The following is a 19,782-nucleotide window of genomic DNA, read 5'->3' on the forward strand; positions in this document are numbered from 1 at the left end:
CGGATCCTCCACCACCCGCGCGCCGCAGCGGACCACCCGCTCATGTCCTCCCTCAAGGCGCGGGCTCGTCTTCTTCACCACCGCCGGCCACCTCGCCCTCCCTTGCGCTCCCTGCCGCCATGCTGCTGCCCTTCCTTGACGCACGGGGTTGTCGCCATGCTGCAGGAGTCACCTCAAGCACGCGATAGCTGTTGCCGATACAAACTTCGGCAAGATCTGTTGAGCCCAATGAAGAGAAGAGCGGCAGTGGTGGCCGTCGACCCGGAGGCCGGATCAGGAGAAGGGAGGGGGCGCTAGCTAGCGGAGGAGAGGAGGCGGCGTGCACGGGTGAGCGATGGCGTCGCGCCGGATCCTCTGTCACCTGCGCGTCATGGCTATGACGCCGCGGCGAACCACCCGCCAACGGCCCGAGGAGCAGGAGGGATTGCAGGAGGTGGAGGACAGGGAGCGCATCGCAGACTTCTCCTCGCTCATGTTGACGGCGCTACTTTGATCTTGTAGACGCAGGCGCCATCGAACTTCCTGCAAAGGAGGCCATATACTGTCCGTTGTCGCAGCGGCACCGCGGCGAAGATGGAGACGCCGAGGAGCAAGAAGCAGATTGAGGAATGGAGACTGGAGAGCAGCGGAGTCGTCGACGACTAGGAGCAGGGACTGGGGACTGGGAAGGACAAAAAAAAAGACTTTATTTAGCTGCAAGCCAGCAACTGAAGACAACGTAAGAGCAAGTTTAATAGTATAACCAACAATCGGCTCCAAATTATCTATAGTCAATTTAATAGCCGATTCATACAATAGTACCTATAAACGTATACTACACAATTCATAGTTGGTCCCACCTGTCATACACACAAGTATCTTAGAGTTCGTGCTGCAACTGGCTACAAATTTGTAGCCCGCTGCTCTTCTCTCTCCTATTATATATTCTTGAAATGTGTCTATAGCTAGCTTATAGTCTGCTATTGTACATGCTCTAAGAACGCTAGATCAATGTACAGACGGACGGCTCTGTTTTTTGCATGACGTTGCCATCTAAATGAAAAAAACAGTGAACATTACATTCAAATAGTGTAGGTGAGAAAAACTAAAGATATTATTATATCATTTGATTTGATTGTGCTCTCAGTTGACACTTACAGGCTCCCATCAGATGGCCTAATCAGCCAAAGAAAAAGCCAAATTTTAAATTTTCAAACTTAATTTTAAGATTGATTTTGAGATATTTTTAATGTAGTTTCTTTTTCAACATTGATTTTTAAGTCACTAAGAACACATTTATAAAAGTTTTATCTACAAATTTATTTTTATTTTCTAATAAACCGTTTTGGCTTATTAGAAAATAAGCCAAACGGTGGAGACCACAGTTCGGCTGCACATACAAGTTGCAATGGGCAGATAAGGACTCTTTGTAATCATTTATCCAGGATATAATTTTTTGATGGAGTATTCAGGATATAATTAAGTAGTAGAAGAGAATAAGGAGGCACCAGTATCTTTTGCTTTAGCTTGAGCTCAACGCAATTCCAAATTTTCAAACAAATAATTAATTCCTTACCCTTCTTTATTGTGCAAATAGAATTTTTTAATGTTATGCACTTTTAGAACGTTATGTTTAAAGAATAAGAAGATAAATTATTTTAAAAAAAAGGATTTTCTTGATTTTTATAGACATGTGGAGGCAGGGGTGAAGCCACACCTGGCTATTGCAAGCGGCCGCGCAAGCTCACTGACAAAAACTCCATTAAATTTATATGTTATTGAATGAATTGATGATGAAATTTATATAACAAATACAAGAAGTATAGTTTGCTTGGGCTCAAAAAATCTTTTTAGCTCCGCCAGGAGATAAAATGAAAATACTCCCTCCATCCAAAAGTCTAAGACCTACTCCCTCCATCCCAAAAGGACTCAATTCTTGGGTTTTCGTGCCTAACGTTTGACCGTCCGTCTTATATGAAATTTTTTTATGATTACTATTTTTGTTATTGTTAGATGATAAAACATGAATAGTACTTTATGCATGACTTATCTTTTAAAATTTTTTTCATATTTTTTTTCAAATAAGACGAACGGTCAAACGTTAGACATAAAAACCCAGGAATTGAGTCTTTTTGGGACGGAGGGATTATTTCTTTTGGCACCAAGACCAAGGAGTAATTAATTTATTTACAATGTGACAAAAGCAATAAACATGCAACCAATAAGTAATAAAATGGTTTATTGGGTTCTGATCAATAATTTAATTTAACACATAATGACTATAAATAGGACTTAAACTTTTGGAAAAACCTAAGAATGGAATAAGTTTTAGACTTTTAGAAGAAGGGAGTAAGTAGTTTCATTACTTTGGTTTCGTTGGAATTTGGAATTTGTGCGCATATATTCGACTTCCAACTTATGTCTATGAATTTAATGTCTCGCTGCTTTAAATTAATATATGAATAAAAGGGCATAGTTTCCATAATTTCAGGCATTAAATAGATAAAGAAATTAAGTGTACTTATCATACCATATCATTTACTCCCTCCATTCCATATTGATTACCATATAACTTTTTCACCAAGAAAAAAAAGGATTAACTTTCCTATATTTCATTTAATGTGAGTATGTGGTAGGGAAAAATCAAGAAACATGCACACTTTAACTCCTCTTAGGCCCCATACATAAGAGCAGGTCCAATTATTGACACATTTTGAGGAGATAAAACAGAAGAGAGAAGAGCAGTGGGCTATAGATTTGTAGCCAGCTGTAGCACAGACTCCCAGATACATGTGTGTATGACAGGTGCGACCAAGTATAAATTGTGTAGTAATGTTTATAGGAGTATATGAATTTTCTACTAAATTGACTATAGATGATTTGGAGTCAGTGGTTGACTATACTATTAAACTTGCTCTAAGAAACGATAGCTTTACTACCTCAAATTCCTACATACATGCATGCATACTCAATTTTCATGCTTAAATGCAATAATATTACACGTCAAACGAAGGGGCTATGATAACATGATGATCAATTAGAAAATTTCAATTTGTGTTAAATGATGATCAATATGAAACGGATGGAGTATTTCATCCTGGCTGGTCTATTATGCGTCAAAGCCGTATCTATTTTCTAGTTTAATCTCTGTGGTAGGACCACTATATACAACCGTTAATGAAAGAATGTGCGGTACAGATGCATGCAACGGCAATGTTTGCCGTCAGCCCGAAAGGCAGACGATGTGAACCCCAGTCGGGTTCGCTCGTGTTTAACGGGAGCCGCCGCGGTGAGTCCCAAGTCAAAAACCGCACGAATCCTGTCCACCCGTTCGGTCGTCCCCCCGCCCCCGGTCGGTCGTCCACCCCCTAGTCGGTCGTCCACGCAACGCAACCAAACGTGACCAAAAATTTCTGAGGCCCTCCTCGATCGCCACGCCTCCGAGCGCCACGCGTTGCATATAAACGGCCACGGCCACGGCCCCCGCGCGCGTCTCGTCTCGTCTCCCCCTCCGTTTCCGTCACCGGGCGCGCGACAGCGTCACGCCGCGAGGTCCAGCTCTAGCGGCACAGCTCGTCAGCTCCAACGTCCAGGTACGACCAGAAGAAAGAAAGACGAGGAGAAACCCAAGAGAGATACGTAGAGTGTAGAGAGAGAGAGGGGGCCTTCGTTTCTCCGCAACCCACCACCATCCCGCCTGATTTGCATCCTCCACCAGCTGAAGCCGGCAGCAAAGTCAGAAAGGTGTTTGTTGTTGTTGGAGGCTTGGAGCGCGCGCGGGCAGGGGGAGGGGGAGGTGAGCCGTGGCCGTCATGGCCCAGCTGCATATATACGCCAGCTGCGGCTGCGCACGCGCCCGCGCTGCGATCCCGCTTCCCGCGCAGGCTCAGGCATCCGCTGCGGCTCTACCTTGGGTGATGTCCGTGACTTCGCCGCCGCTGCTCCGGCGAGGAGGGTGGGCGATGGGCGCGAGCGATCACGCCGCGGTGGCGGCGGCGGCGAGCGGTAACGGCAAGCCGCGGGCGAGGAGGCCCTCCGCCGCCGCGGCGGCCGTGCTGGGCGAGCCGGTGGCGGCGTCCGACGACCACGGCCTCGTCCACCCCAGCGCGGACTTCGCCTCCCAGGCCCTCGTCTCCTCCACGCAGCAGGTGATCGCCGATACACGCCTCTCTGCTTTTCTTACTGCTTTGCCGATTTCCTCTCGGTTGCTGTCAATTCGCTCTCCCCCTCGAACTGGCGGCGCATCGCGCGTTCAAAGGCCGTACCTTCAATTTGAGGCGCGCAGCGATCCATCCATCGCTGGCCGCAGAGGCGCAGATAAGGCAAGAGTGGCAGACAGCGACGGCGCAGTCGTAGTAAACCCTGGGTTGCCAGGGTTAAATTCCCCATTTTCTTGCAACAATTTGGTCACTGTGAATTTATCGATTACTCGATTTGGTTCTTGGTTGTGACGAGTGTTCCGGGTGTTTTTGCACATGGCCGGCGATCAGTACCAAGAAATGTACCGACGTTCGATCGACGATCCGGCCGGGTTCTGGTCGGAGATCGCGGAGACGTTCTACTGGAAGCACAAGTGGAACCCTGACGAGGTCTGCACCGAGAATCTGGATGTCACCAAGGGGCCGATCAAGATCGAAGTAAGCTAGTACTGTCACTTTTCTCGACTGATGATGAACAATTGTCTGAATCCGATGCTCGATTGCCATGAGAGCCACGAGAGTAATCTAAGAATTTGTTTGCAGTGGTTCAAAGGGGGCAAGACCAACATATGCTACAATGCGGTGGACCGCAACGTGGAGGCTGGCGACGGCGAGAAGATAGCGATGTACTGGGAAGGGAACGAGCCCGGCCAGGACGCGAAGCTCACCTACTCCGAGCTCCTGAACAAGGTTTGCCAGGTAAAGATCACACGCGCTCCTATCGTAGATACGCCGAAACATTTGCGCGTAATGCCTCCGTGGCGTCGTATAAAGTGAGGTTGATTTTGGTGTCCTGTGCTAAATTGTTGTGGTGTGATCGTGTGAATCTGTGGCATGGCAGCTGGCAAATTACCTGAAGAGCGTCGGCGTCGGGAAGGGTGATGCCGTGGTGATCTACCTGCCGATGCTGATGGAGCTGCCCATTGCGATGCTCGCGTGTGCTCGGATTGGCGCTGTTCATTCGGTAATTGTCACAGCAGTTTAAGATGCTAATTGTCATGTGTCTTTTTTAATGAAGTTCCATTTCATATTGTGATGCCGATTTGTGTTCAGGTTGTGTTTGCTGGCTTCTCTGCTGACGCACTAGCACAAAGAATCATTGACTGCAAGCCTAAGGTTGTGATTACGTGCAACGCGGTGAAAAGGGGAAAGAAACTCATAGCTCTCAAAGATATAGTAGATGTGTCGCTGGCTGACAGTGCGAAGAATGGAGTCGATGTAGGTATGTACAATCTGACTTCTATGAGTTGGTCACTGCCTAAATTAGCCTCGTCTGATGTCATGCTGAGAATCCCTCTGTAATTGTGGATACAGTTCTTGAGGAGTTTCCTCATGCTTATCTTTGTTGTGCTGAGCAGGCATTTCTTTGACATACGAAAATCAGTCGGCAATGAAGAGAGAAGACACAAAATGGACGTCAGGCAGAGACGTTTGGTGGCAGGTACGCCCAAAACAAACAACTTCAATGCTATCCAAAAAGTACCACGCAACGTCATATGTGTTAGGAAATAGGAACAGAACATCTGCAGAATAGCTGTGTTATTTGGAAGATTTCTTTTTAAGTCCTCCATTTCATGTTATATCACTAAAATTTGAGATGATGTGCGTCCCCCAGGATGTTGTGCCCAATTTTCCAACAAAATGTGATGTGGAATGGGTAGATGCAGAGGATCCATTGTTTCTTCTATATACAAGTGGTAGCACAGGAAAGCCAAAGGTACCCTAAACCACATGGTTTGTTACTTTGTTAGCCTATCCTATGGCCAAACATTAACATATTGTGAGGTCTGCAGGGTGTATTGCATACAACGGGAGGCTATATGGTGTACTCTGCAACAACATTTAAGCACGCATTTGATTACAAGCCATCAGATATATACTGGTATGATGCTAGTTTTTTAGCATCTTCGGGTAGTATAAACTTGTTCCTAATGTTAATAGGAAATTTTCTGCAAGCTGCATTATTTCTTATTAGATTTCCCTGTTTGACTTGCATCAGGTGCACTGCAGACTGTGGGTGGATTACTGGGCATAGTTATGTGACATATGGTCCTCTCCTGAATGGAGCCACAGTTCTTGTTTACGAAGGGGTAATTTCAGAGAACTTTTTAATTGATATTATGCCTAGAATCACAATAAATAACAATTGTGTGTCTTTCGGACTAGTTTTAGTCCTGCCATGTTTGTAATTTGCAATGCCTTTGCTGATGCTACTTGTAGGCTCCAAACTATCCTGATCCTGGTCGTTGTTGGGACGTTGTTGACAAATACGGGGTGACGATATTTTATACTGCACCAACACTTATTCGTGCACTCATGCGTGATGGTACCGAGGTACACTTCTTAATTTTTTGTGTTATTACTACCCATGACTGTTGCCATCCAGCAATTATTTATGTAATATTATGGCATTGTGATAAGATTATAAAGAAACAACCCGAAGATACATCTTGAACCTAGTTACTTTTCAAGGGAAAAAATCAAACAAATATTGAACCACATGTCCTGTTTATTTCCTTCACACATTCCACCACATTTGAATCAGAGCGCCTTTGATCAAATTTTCATCAAGTTTCAAAAGACTGTTTTTAAAAATAACTGCACAAGAACATTTCTTCCAGAGTGAAATTTATAACTGATGTTTGCTTTGTTTCAGTTTATGTTCATGGCTCATTGTGTATCCTTTATGATTTTCTGATGTATTTGCAGTATGTTACTCGGTATTCTCGTAAATCTCTTCGAGTTCTAGGAAGCGTAGGCGAGCCAATCAATCCCACTGCTTGGAGGTTTGTGATGATTCCTGGGTCAAAAATTATAATATACTCAAAAGGTCTTACATTCTCTTTTGTTCATTTCAGATGGTTCTATGATATTATTGGTGATGCAAGATGCCCAATATCAGACACTTGGTGGCAGACTGAAACTGGTGGTTTTATGGTAATTGTGTCTTTACATATCTAGTGAGAAATTCGGTGATTCTAAAGTGAGTTGCATCTGATGAATCAAATTGAAATTCAATGTTTATTTCTGTCAGATCACTCCTTTACCTGGCGCTTGGCCTCTGAAACCCGGATCTGCGACATTTCCTTTCTTCGGTGTACAGGTATACAATGACTGACCTTTGGTATACATTTTTTACTTGAAGTGAGTTTGTTATACTATTTCAATCACCTCTCTTATGTTGTAATTACTGTGCACGTGATTGACAGCCAGTAATAGTAGATGAGAAAGGGAAGGAAATGGAAGGAGAATGCAGCGGATACCTTTGCATAAAGAAGTCATGGCCTGGGGCTTTCCGGACACTTTATGGAGACAAGGACAGATATGAAACCACATACTTCAAGCCATTTGCTGGCTATTACTTCTCCGGTGATGGTTGCAGCAGGTAACTCAATCAAATAGTTCTTCAATGAGTGGAATATACAGCTTTGCAGAATTACCGGATGTTTACACACTGGCAAATGTAATTTGAATGCCAGGGACAAAGATGGATACCATTTTCTGACTGGACGGGTTGACGATGTTATCAATGTCAGGTAATTCAGCAACCTATTCTATTCATGCTTATTCTTGATTTCAATTCAATGCTTAGTTTTCTCAGAAAAAAAAAATCAAGCTATAAGTAATTGACCCTTCTCTGAAAAAAATCATAGCGGCCACCGGATTGGGACAGCAGAGGTTGAGTCTGCTCTGGTTTCACATCCAAAATGCGCCGAGGCCGCTGTTGTTGGAATTGACCATGAGGTTCATCCCTATACCTACATCTTGCTCCTTTGTGTTGGCTCCATGTTTCTGCACCCTCTCCCCTAGTTCCACGAAAAACCAGGTCTTAAATCAGCAATGCCCGTTTCAGGTTAAAGGCCAGGGAATTTACGCTTTCGTGACATTGGTGGACGGTGTTCCTTACAGCGATGAGCTACGGAAAAGCCTCGTTATGACTGTTCGCAGCCAGGTATTTTCTTCAGACTTTACACTGATGGTGATACAGTGTTGTTCTCCTGCTGCATTGCTCTCAGCCGTTTTCCCCGTGGAAGACGCGCACACGTCAACTACTGTTTTCAACTGTGGAGTTTTCACCTGATGATGCATAATACCTTCACTTGTTTCTTGTGGCAGATTGGGGCGTTCGCGGCGCCGGACAAGATCCACTGGGCGCCGGGGCTCCCGAAGACGCGGAGCGGCAAGATCATGCGGAGGATCCTGCGGAAGATCGCGTCCAGGCAGCTGGACGAGCTCGGCGACACCAGCACGCTCGCCGAACCAGGCGTCGTCGACCAGCTCATCGCGCTCGCCGATAGCTAGCTTTAGCTAAAGCCACCATCGTCTCGTCGCGCGCGAGGAACCTCTGCTCGGCCGCGAGTCTCATTTTCGTTATGAGCAAGATTACATTCTTATTCCATCAAAAAAAAATATGAATGATTTTTTTATGTGTCAGAAAAAATGGACTTTTTTATGTGCTGCCGAGGCTTACGATCGGTGTAAATGGTGTATCACAGCACATATTAGAGAAGTATACTTGTGTACAATTGTATGCATTTGACATTTTGTACAAGTCAGTAATTCCAGGCCGTAAAGGCTACGCATACTACCCCCGTCCTAAGGTAGTTACCACCCCATCCTAAAATAAAACATAAGGGATTTTAATTGGGTAGTAAATAGGTAAACTCTTATATTTCAACACGAAGGTAACAGTAAAATTAGTAACAGAGATATTTGTGAGTTAATTTTGGCCCAAACTAGCCAACTGGACTTTTTTGATGTTGGGCTACTATTCGGCCAGCATTTGCCTTGACTAAAACGTGGATTCATACTTTCATAGCCCACACGTCCTGGACCAAAATATCGCCCTCATCAATTAAAGGCTGAATGTTTTTAAAAAACTGCAGAAGCTCCATGGCCCGGTTTCTTTCAGCTTTGGTATTATTAATCCAGATTATTGAGAGTAAGCTGAAAGAAACAGAAAAATTATTGAAGTAGCTTATTATAATCTGGAACCCAGCTTATTATAATCTGATAAGCTCATTTAGGTGAGCCTTTTCCAGATTATTGGGTGAAAAATTACCCACCATGCCACCCCACTACCTCTTTAGACTTGCAAATCCAATAATCTAGGAAAGAAACAACTAACCGCTTATTCTACTACAGATTATAACAATCTAGCTTATAATAATCTGACTCAATAATCTAGATTATAATAATCCCAAGCTGAAAGAAACAGGGCATAGTCAATAAACAGATTTTATCATGACTAAAAAGTCTTACTCACTCCGTTGACTTTATTCAGTCAAAATTTTAAAACTTTAACCATTAATAACTCTTAAAAAACATAAAAATTATAAAATATTAGTATGTTTTAATAGAAAAATAGTTGTCAAAATTGTATAACAAAGACCGATAAAAATCAGCATTGTTTTACATATTTAAATATGGAGGTAGTGTCATGCAGCTCTTCATATTTAAACTGTGCAGCTAAAAATTTTTTCTGTACTATATATTTCTTTTAGATCGTATTGTCATGATATACACAGGCTCGTTGTTTACCATATACAAAGAGCTCTCAGAGAGAACGAATCCGTGCAACAATAACTAAGCCTGTAGCAAAACTAGGCCAGCACACGTCTCGTTTGTCTCTGTCCAAATAGTGTCCTAAATACGCCTCTATACGTGCCTTCTAGGCTTCTAGCTGCTGCATCCATGGATCACGCCCCAACTCCGATTAACCTCAACTGCAAAAAATGGAGCCAGCCAGGTACCCGTGTTAGAAGAGATGTTATTTTGCAGTGAAATCTAGCTGGAAAATATGATGTTCATCGTCAGTGTTACAGCAAAACTTACCAGGTTGTTCTTCGGCTCCCTCCAGTAGAACCCGTGGATGAAGATGGGCAGGATGTTGCACGCGATCAGGACGTAGATCATGAGCGCGTGCGTCCCCATCCACTCCATGACGGCGGTCGGCCGCCGGTGGCCGTACATGTCGACCAGCGCGTAGATTCCGGCGAAGAGGAGCCCCGCGGCGCCGGCGGTGGCGAGGGCGTAGCTCACGGTGTACAGTGGCTTGTTCATATGCATTCCTGGAGAGGTTCATCAGCATAACGGTCAGTTCAAACGCTCCTGATGATTAGGAATGAAATGTTGAAGATTACAATGTACTACTTACCAAAGAAGTCCAATGAGAACGCAAGGATTAGCATGCTGAAGGAGGGGATTAGCCATTTCATGATTCTCTCCTTGTGTTTCTGCAAATCGATTCAGAACAGAGAGAAGTTCAGAGTATTTTCAATGTGGACTGCAAAATCAAACGCTCATCAATCTGACATATCAGCGAACTACTGTACCTGGAAATGTACGATTACATGCCCGTATTGTAGACCAATCAAGCAGGTGACGATAGCCATCACAGAGCTGATACGAGAATCAAGAAAGAACAGTGAGAATTTAGCAAAGTTTGCAAAGGAAATGTTGTACTGTTGTAGCCTGAAAGATAGTTAAAGACAGATTTATTATGATGGCAAGGGTCCAGTGACCTGAGAAGCCCTTCAGGATCAAAAGGGGCCTGGCACCATGAAGGAGCATCAGGACGAAGTGGTCCATTTTGTGGTGAATTTATACTGCATTGCTGTCAAAGGAGAGAGCAGTTGTTATTATGGACCGAATTTGTACATGAGGAAGAACACACAGATTCAAGCTGTTGCTTTTCATTAGTACCTTTGATCGGGCGTAAACCGGTCGACCGTACAGATGTTGAATGCCCAAGATTTTGCGGTCTATCATGCCAACAGCATTGCAGCCTGGTCCAGTGTCGCCTCTTACGCTGCATTTCACCTGATAAAGATTTTGAATTTAAAATTCATCAGTTCCCATCCTTGTTAGTAGTAATTGATCCACTTGTACTGTATAAGATAAAGGTGGAGTGTCACTTACAAAGAAAGATTTCTCTGTGGAACCAGGAACGGATATCCGATACTCCCAGTCAGGAACGTAGGTACCATTCAAGAAGCCCATGTATGTGATCATGACGATCAGGCCAATGAACCTGGAAATACAAAAGTGGACGATATTTTAAGGTGAATAAGAGGACTAATTTCTCATCAACGTGAAGAACAATAGCACAAGAAAATTAGAACGGTTTTGGTTTTTATACTCACAGTTGATAACGGTTTCTCTTTAGCAGATCAAATCCAGAATCTACGTCATCATCTCCCTTGAGCCAAATTTCACATAGCGCGGTCACAATGTAAGCTATTGCAATTCTCTGCAACCACGAAGATACGTCATTATATACTATAATTTTTATTCTTGATGGAGAAAGTGTTGGTGGTATAAAATGGCGTGTGCCGTATACCTGTAGTATACCCATCAACCGTATTTTTTCCATATCAATTCCGAAAGTTAGACTACGAACACCATGAAAAAATCCACCTGCATAATGTAGAAGCAAGAGAAAGTTAAATATATATTTTCCTACAATAATTGTAGCTAGTAGCTTTCATGAATTTCCTAACTGATACCTTGAAGAACAAGACCAACACAAAACAGCTTCAGTGCACGGAGAATGGCCTTTCTGGTTGCCTCCAATTTGTTTGGCACTCTCTGCACAACGTGACGCAATTAGGTTTCAGATAAATGTCACTGGTACGGTGTTAGTTTCAGAAAGGAAGTTAAATATCACGATCTTAGCCTTGTCATCCTGTACCTTGTACGCTAGAGCTAGAGCGACTCCAACAATGAAAAGGAAAAAAGGCATGACGAAATCGGCCAAGGTTAAACCGTCCCATGGCGAGTGATTAATTGCTGGAAGAAACGCGCCAGCATCGTCCACGAGGATCATAAGCTGCAGGAAGGAAAGCAACACTTAATCCTACTTATTTAAAAAATCTATCTTTCCTACTACATTGTTGTCATGAAAAAGAACATCAGATTAAATGGTGCTGGCAGCCTGGCGCAATCATTTTGACTTCAATATATATATATACAGAGCTTTTCAGTTGTACGAAAGATTTCTGATGAAAATAACTTTATGATCGGTGGAAAATTTAGGTTCGAGTTATTTAAATTTCCAATGGTTATTAAAATATGTACGATCCTTTTCAGAAAAAAAAAAAGAAGTATTTGGGAAACACCCAGATGCTGCAACAATAAATCTGGCTAGACCCACACTTGTTAGCTGCTACAAACTAGATCTGGTTATGCTATAAAAGCACAAAACAAAACCGAATAAGATATGAATCCACTGTCAATCTTTATAAATAGACTATAATATCGATTCTTGCACTATTACCATTCTAAAATATTGTCGATCTGATATATAAAACACTGACGGCCCATGGAAATATCTTAGGAAACGAAAGGGAGAATACGATGCTAAACAACTTCACCAAAATATGGGTTTCTGTCTGGCATCAGATTCCATCTCAGTACATTTCACCTCGAAAGCCAAATATTCTAGCAATCAACTGGGAACAGAGAAACTCGCCCCATGATAAGCCTACCGGCATTTCGGGCATAAAAAGTTGCACGCACGCTAGCCATTGTCCCTCGGCAACATCAACCACGGACACCTGAATCCCTTGCCGTTGGTTTTTGTTGTCTGGCCAGGCGACCATGGGTCCATGACACAAATGGACAGTTTCATACCAACCCCCTAGAATTCATAATATGGTGGAAGCAAGAAGCAAGCACCAACTAGTGTAACTTAGAAGTTACTTGCAAGAGTGTAAAACCAGGTTTGCTAAGATGAGGATTGGTCGGAAAATGGTCCATCGTTAAGAGTTATCTATTGATCTCTTCCTCACCTAAAAAGGCAAAACTGATCTCTTCACCTATCTAGTACAATTTAGTAACCATTGCCAAAATACAGCAGCAACATACTAAATTTGCATCTAGCTAGTACCAGGTAGTAAAAGCAGTAGGTGGAGAGACCATGAATCACCAAAGTTTTACAGCGACGGGAACCTACCGTTCCCATGCCTTGTACCGTGGCCTCACCTCATTAACACATTAACAGTTTTTAACACTCAAAACACCCGGCCTGTCACCTATCACCTAGTGGTGAAGAAGTAGAAGAAAGCATAGTGGGGCCCAGGCACCGATCAACGTTCGTGCAGAGTTAACCTCCTCTCATTGGCACACATGTCACTGTGATCCGTAAGCTAGCTCCGATCCTAATGAGCTTATTTTGATTATGCAGGTAGGCCATTCTAGTATTAAGTTGGACTCATGGCTTTCGGAGAGAATGGATTTTGCATTGCTGGATATTCCGGGACAAGCTAAGGTGTGGTTGGTGCAGATTGGCTAGAGCTTAGCTAAAGGCCAGCCTGATCACATGGAAGTATTATGTATATACGTGTGGTACCTCTTCATGTAGTACATGGCTATCATTTTCAGTACCACTGGACAGGATTGTTCCGGGAGGAATTGGTACACACACGTCTTAATAGTTGGGGTGTGAACATCTGGTGCATTAGGATTTAGGGCCAGCTACTGCTACGTGAGGCAGAGATCTAGCTCCTTTAAAGATGACATCCATGATCCATTTGTGCTGCTCCATCCATACTGCTAGCTAGCTATATCTATCAGGCTTATCGGCTACTACTTTTCTGTGTCTGTTGTTCATTACTTTTGCAACAGGGCACCCTAATCTACGAACTGTTCTAGTTTCTGTGTTTAGGGATGTTCTTTTTTTTTCTCAGCAGTAATTGATGGCATATGACATCAGAAAGGTTGCTCACCTTTCGTGTGCCAATCTAAAATAAAAAAAAAATCTTCAAGGTTCAGACTCAGTGGATCTTGACTCTGCATCCTGGTAGGTCATATCCTCGGGTACTCAAAATGCCGGAGACCATATCAAGATTTTAAAAGAACTTCCGTGGCGGTCATCGCGTCCACCGGTCGTGTGGTTCAGTGGTTGTACCGAGTTTGTCTGAATCCGACATTGCACTTGTTTTAGTCTCCACTATTCTCTCCCTCAAAATCGCACTTTAAGTTTCTCTAGCTAGTAAGCTAGTAGTAGCTGACGAGAAGGCAACCAGAGCAAGTGGACGATTTGGCTGTGTTTAGTTCCACGTCAAAATTGGAAGTTCGAAGAAATTGAAACGATATGACGGAAAAGTTAGAAGTTTGTGTATGTAGGAAAGTTCGATATGACAGAGAAGTTAGAAGTTTAAACAAAACAGGGCCAAACCAATTAAGCAGCGAAAGAAACTAGGATAGGTCGCGTCACGGTCAGCGGGATGGTGCGACCCTGGAAAGAACGGAAAACCGGACGTGTTAGCCCACACGATCTATACAGTACATGGTAGGGACGGGCGGGCATGGTTTGTGTGCGCGTCTTGGCGTTGGTGACGGTGAGAGACGTACTAGTACGCCGCCCACACGTACACCAAAGATGGCGGCGAGAGCCAGCGAGATTATTACGCAACGCAGCCCCGGTTCCTGCAATTTGACGCGGTTAGTCCGTGTGTGGCGCGCGTACAGGCGGCTGCTATGCGGAGCCACAGCCGTCGGCGTCGCGTGCCACGGAAGGTGGTGACGAGCACGCAGGGAAAACGGCACCAAAGAAAGCCAGAAAAAGGAGCTCGAGGTGACGAGATGTGTGGCACAGTACCACGGAGCAGAGAGGCGCGAGAAAAAGTGCTCGGGAAACATGTGGGTGTGGCGTGGAGCAGCAGGCGTACCCGGCCCGCCCGCGCCGGTGGTGCACTGGTGCGACGGGTGGATGGAACCAACCGATCCGCCACCCCGCGCCCCCGCGCGCGCGAGCGCGCATATGCACCGGGCGGGCCGTTTGCCGTGGCAGCAGGGGGTCCAACCGGTGAAGCACGCGGCGGTGAGGTGAATTGGTGATTGGGACTTGGGAGTGGGCACCGACCGACCGACCGCGCGTCGAAGGAAAGCAGAGGAGAATAGGAGACGACGAGATCGATCGATCCCACGCCGCGGCGGGCAGGGCGGGGAGGGTGGCACATGGCAAAAAGGCGCCGGCCGTCGCATGGGCTTGTCTTGACGCGGAGAGGCCAACCGCCGACGCGGACGCTGTAGAGGATAATGGATCGATGCCCGGTGATGAGATTCCGCGCAGGTGGTGCGCCCGGCCTTCTGATCAACATTCTTGCTCTTTTTCTGTCACTCGGCTCGTCACCACGGTGTCCGGAAAATGTGGCTTCCTCTGGTTCTTGAATTGCCCCGTGTAAGAAAAAGGTTTTAGGACAAAAGGTGGGTATCTAGTTATGGGCTAATGTGTGCTACCACTCACTAAGTTAGGCTCATTTCCTATTGACTCTACAAATCTACAATAGCTTGCTAATTTTGAATTTTAAAATTAAACAATAGTAAGATTGAAAAGTGGGGGTTCAGAATGTCATATACTTATTAAATTTTTACAAAAATTAAAAGACACCATGACAATAAAAATTAAAGAGTTTGTAATATCTCCAATGGCATATTTGTATTTAACACAAAATCCTAATAAAATTAAAAGACACCATGACAATAAAAATTAAAGAGTTTGTAATATCTCCAATGGCATATTTGTATTTAACACAAAATCCTAATATGATTAAGAGCCATGACAGAATAACTCACCTAATCAATGGTCAAATATTTCTAGTTAGTGACATGGGAGCTTTAGGGTACCTAATTAGTGTAGAAGATATATCTTCAACTTTTAAGTATGTCTACCTTTTCTACGAGCACTTGAACCAAGTTTTTGGATATAATGGTTTTTGTTTCTCATTGTAGGAGAATATATTTCTACCATCAGAAGTTCTATTGATTATTTGATTACTCGTGGTGTTAGCTGCATCAGACCGTACGTGATATCTTTTTCTAAGTGCCCACTATAGAGGGTACATGCGCTCCGCTCATCTACTTATCTAAATATATTTACAGGTGAGCTATAGTTGACATTACCCACTTATCTATCAAACTAATGGAGGTTTGAAAGCAACAGAAACTGAACATATTAGTGCACGAAATCTGCCGTGCAGTTCGAGTCCAATAGCTGGAGAAATTCCGTACGATGGTAGGCAGGGCATTTTCCTACTGTGATCGAGGGGCCACGAGCACCGACGATTCTAGCCACATCTCAGGAGCAATCACTCCTCAGAATCTGACAGGCCAGGCCGGTGATTGTTAATTCACGTCAGTTCTAAATAACTATATCTTGCATAGCATCAAGATGTGCCGCGACTAAAAATTGATGATCTATGCTTCCACAGCTCTACTATAATGGCTACAGTTGCTGCTAACTGGCTACTCTCTCCGTCAGTGCAATCATAAGTTTCCGCGCTCAATTTTAATCGTTCGTTTTATTTAATTTTTTTTATAATTAGTATTTTTGTTGTTACGAGATAATAAAATATGAATAGTACTTTACTCATGACTTATATTTTTAAATTTTTTTAAAATTTTTTTAAATAAAACGAACGAACAGAGGGCATTTTGCTGTTTGGACAAGATAATCAGTGGCTAGAGAATACAGATGTTGTGTGTGACAGCATGAAGAGAAAGACGCAACCTATCATGTCGGCCCGTACAGGCATCGCTGGATGCGCTAAATATTCCCTGATAAAGCTAAAATTTGAGCTGTTGGGTTAGTTTAAGCAGCTCTGCTCTCTTTTGGTTACTGTGGTTCAAGTACAAACAAAAAGGGAAAGGGAAGGGAAGAGAAGAAAGTGTGGTCGCTGCTGCTAAGCCACTGCCATGCATCATGAGTCATGAGTCATGGAGCGTGTTTGGTTGGCACCAAAGACCACACCACATGATCGATACACATGCAGCAGGCACAGAGACCCACTCGGCAAGCAATCCGATTTGGTAGGTTGTTTGTCATATATCGTAAATTAAACAGGGCAATCAAGCAAGAAAGAGCCATAAAGATTTGCAGGAATAAACCGTAGAAATCTTTGAAGGACAGAATAATCGGAGGAAAAACATACCGGCGAAAAGAAAGAGATTTTCTTTAACAAAGTCAAAAAAGGGAGTGATTTCTGCGCGTACCAGTACGGTGATCCCTCGGAACACGTCGAGCGAGACGAGCCGCTGCCGCGCCGACGCCGGAGACGAAGGCGGAGACGGCACCGGTGGTGAAGCGATGCCGCCGCCGCCGCCGCCGCCGCCCTTGGGGTATACGGCGGCGCAGCGTCCGGCCTCCAGATCCAAGACGTGCCCCGCCGCGTCGTCCGTCCTGACGAGCTCGTACGAGCCCCCCATCGCCTCCGCCTCCGCCGCCCCTGCATTGCCCATCGATCAATCAGTCCCAAGCCCCCGCCTCGCGGAGTAGCAAAACGGGCATAGCAACCGAAGCGGCAACAAGCGCGTGAACCCGCCGCGCCGATGCGGCACGCGACGCGCCCGCTCACCTGACCGCCCGCCCGCAACAACGCCCGCAACAACGCAACCGCCTCGCCTCCTCTGTCTCTCGATCGGTGTCTCCCTCGCCTTCCGGTAATCCGCTCGATGGGAAGCGCGCCTCCCGCAACCGACGGCCACCGCGCGCCCCGCACCTGATCGATCGATCGATCGGTTTCGGGCGGGCGCGCGAGCGAGAGGTAGCAGACGAGACGAGGGAGCGTTCGGCGCGCGGGCGGGGCCGGGGTATATGTAACGTCGCAGCGCGCGCGTGGCGCCTATCCGCAAATCCGTTTCGTCTCCAGTGTTTGTTTTTTTTTTTGTCTCCTTTTTTCTCTCCTTGTTCCTGTCGTGGTGGATGGTACAGTACGTATATCACGTATATATACACATACACAGCTCGGACGCCGTCTCGGCGCTTCGATCACGAGCCGACCTCGCCGTACACGGGGCGATCGATCGCCTCGCGGCCGTTGGATTGGCGAGTCAGTCTCGTCCCCCCCCCCCCCCCCCCCCCCCTCTCGCTTTCGCATGCAGATCGATGTGGTGCGTTCGTTGGACAATCGGAGGACCGACTCCGTCACAGGATATATGGAGATGGAGATGCTTTTCTGTCCGCGTCCAACTCCTCTGTCCGTCTGCTGTACGGGCACGATATTTGTTCTTGTGCTCTAGCTGCAACTGCTTGCATTGGATCGATTCTTTTTGGGAGAATTCCCCAGCCTCTTTGCATTGGATCGATTCTTTTTGGGAGTGTCTTTTTTCGCTACTGCAAATTGCAGCGCGCTCAATCATATGAAGCATGGTTGTATACTGTATTACTGTGCTACTTGGCCTGCGGGGCCGTGGATCAAATCAGGTTATGAATCGCGAGACGCGAGATCTATCGTGGGAGGGTGTACCACCCGGCCAAAAAATATCGGAACAGAACACATGGCGCCGAGACGAGATCCAATGTTTTGCCCATCATACGATCACGCGCCTTGATGCTTTAGAGCTATCGAGCCCTCTCTTTTGGGCCTTTTGGAGGCAGATCAATGAGAGGCCCAAGTGAGGGTTCTTCTCTATAACGCTTCATTTGTAGGCCTCCGTAAGCTCTTTGTTGGCCCGGATAACGAGTTCGGAATAAGCCTATTGTCCGTTTCTCATTTATTCCTCCTTATTGAATCGTCTCCTGCAACAGCAAAACCAGGTATAATACCTCCCCAATTTTCAAAAATCAGCACAAATCGACTTCTTCGGTGGGTTGAAAAATAGTTTGCTAACATAGCAAGTTGACCGAGGTTGACTTGCTGACTCAATAGGTGTGACCCACATGTCGGGGGTGGCGTCGGTTGGGCCTCCTCATGCTGCACCGCACCGCATGCAAGGCATCACGGCTGTTGGCTTAGTGACAAGAGTATGGAAGAGAGGAGAGTCGCTAACATGTGGGTTCATCTGTTGGCTCAGCGAGTTACCTATAGTCAATCTGCCACATTAATAAAAAAAAACACTTCCCAAACTACCCAAAGAGTCGATTTGCACTATTTTTTAAAGATGTGTGAGATATTATACCTGATTTTGATTTTATGGTTGAGAGAGTTGATTCAAACCATTCAATCAAGAGAAGAGATAAGAGACACAAAATAGACTTATTCTAACGAGTTTTCTGCTCATGGAGCTTTGGAAAATGGGCCTTAAATGGTGTGGTAGGGTTGTGGATTATACTGCTATATCACTTATGGCTGGTCATCTCAATATCTATTCGGCTAAGAACAAAAAATCCATCTCATTTTATTAAGGAAGACACTACTTAACTGAGATTTTTTTTTACAAACTCATGTACAAGGAGGTATACTTACATCTATAAACATTCACACGTATTGGCATATCCTGATTTAAATAGAACACACATATTGCGATGCATGATATCTATATACGATATATGGACATTTGTACATACGAATTGCTTTAACACGATTTTCTTATGTTCATGTATCTATCATCTATTACATTATATTTGAGTTATGTTAAACGGTGTGTTTGTATTGTGCATGCAAATGTGTGGATAGCGAGACATTGTATAGGTACGCTATTCTGCCAATTTCCATGTAACCAACACTAGGATTTGCCCATTTAAACCAACCGTTTTGTTAACCATTTTGGTTGGCATGCAAGCACATGTAAATAGTGCAACCAATTAGAAAATCGCCTCGCTGTGCCCGTTCTGTCACACGTCACTATACCCAGACGTAAACTTGTAACCAAACAAATCGAT

General features: G+C 44.8%; 2 protein-coding genes across 2 annotated transcripts; one reads left to right on the forward strand and one right to left on the reverse strand.

Moving 5' to 3' along the window:
* Positions 1-3,472: 3,472 nt before the first annotated feature.
* Positions 3,473-8,763, forward strand: LOC127771700 (acetyl-coenzyme A synthetase, chloroplastic/glyoxysomal-like). Its single transcript, XM_052297626.1, has 18 exons — positions 3,473-4,127; positions 4,470-4,616; positions 4,722-4,877; positions 5,020-5,142; positions 5,232-5,400; positions 5,537-5,619; positions 5,794-5,895; positions 5,972-6,060; positions 6,178-6,268; positions 6,399-6,512; positions 6,888-6,964; positions 7,037-7,115; positions 7,213-7,281; positions 7,388-7,563; positions 7,658-7,714; positions 7,832-7,922; positions 8,032-8,130; positions 8,295-8,763. The coding sequence occupies exons 1-18, from the start codon at positions 3,792-3,794 to the stop codon at positions 8,478-8,480; spliced, it is 2,244 nt and encodes a 747-aa protein (XP_052153586.1). The 5' UTR covers positions 3,473-3,791; the 3' UTR covers positions 8,481-8,763.
* An 840-nt stretch (positions 8,764-9,603) lies between these two features.
* LOC127772054 (uncharacterized) lies at positions 9,604-17,877 on the reverse strand. Its single transcript, XM_052298033.1, has 13 exons — positions 17,537-17,877; positions 17,175-17,407; positions 11,872-12,009; positions 11,687-11,768; positions 11,521-11,597; positions 11,324-11,430; positions 11,100-11,211; positions 10,884-11,000; positions 10,703-10,794; positions 10,514-10,580; positions 10,336-10,414; positions 10,014-10,249; positions 9,604-9,904 (listed from the first exon to the last, which is right to left on the reverse strand). Exons 2-13 carry the CDS (start codon positions 17,385-17,387, stop codon positions 9,878-9,880), a joined length of 1,347 nt encoding a protein of 448 aa, XP_052153993.1. The 5' UTR covers positions 17,388-17,407; positions 17,537-17,877; the 3' UTR covers positions 9,604-9,877.
* Between the last annotated feature and the right edge of the window lie 1,905 nt (positions 17,878-19,782).

Source organism: Oryza glaberrima, chromosome 4, assembly GCF_000147395.1.
Source record: "Oryza glaberrima chromosome 4, OglaRS2, whole genome shotgun sequence".
NCBI lineage: Eukaryota > Viridiplantae > Streptophyta > Magnoliopsida > Poales > Poaceae > Oryza > Oryza glaberrima.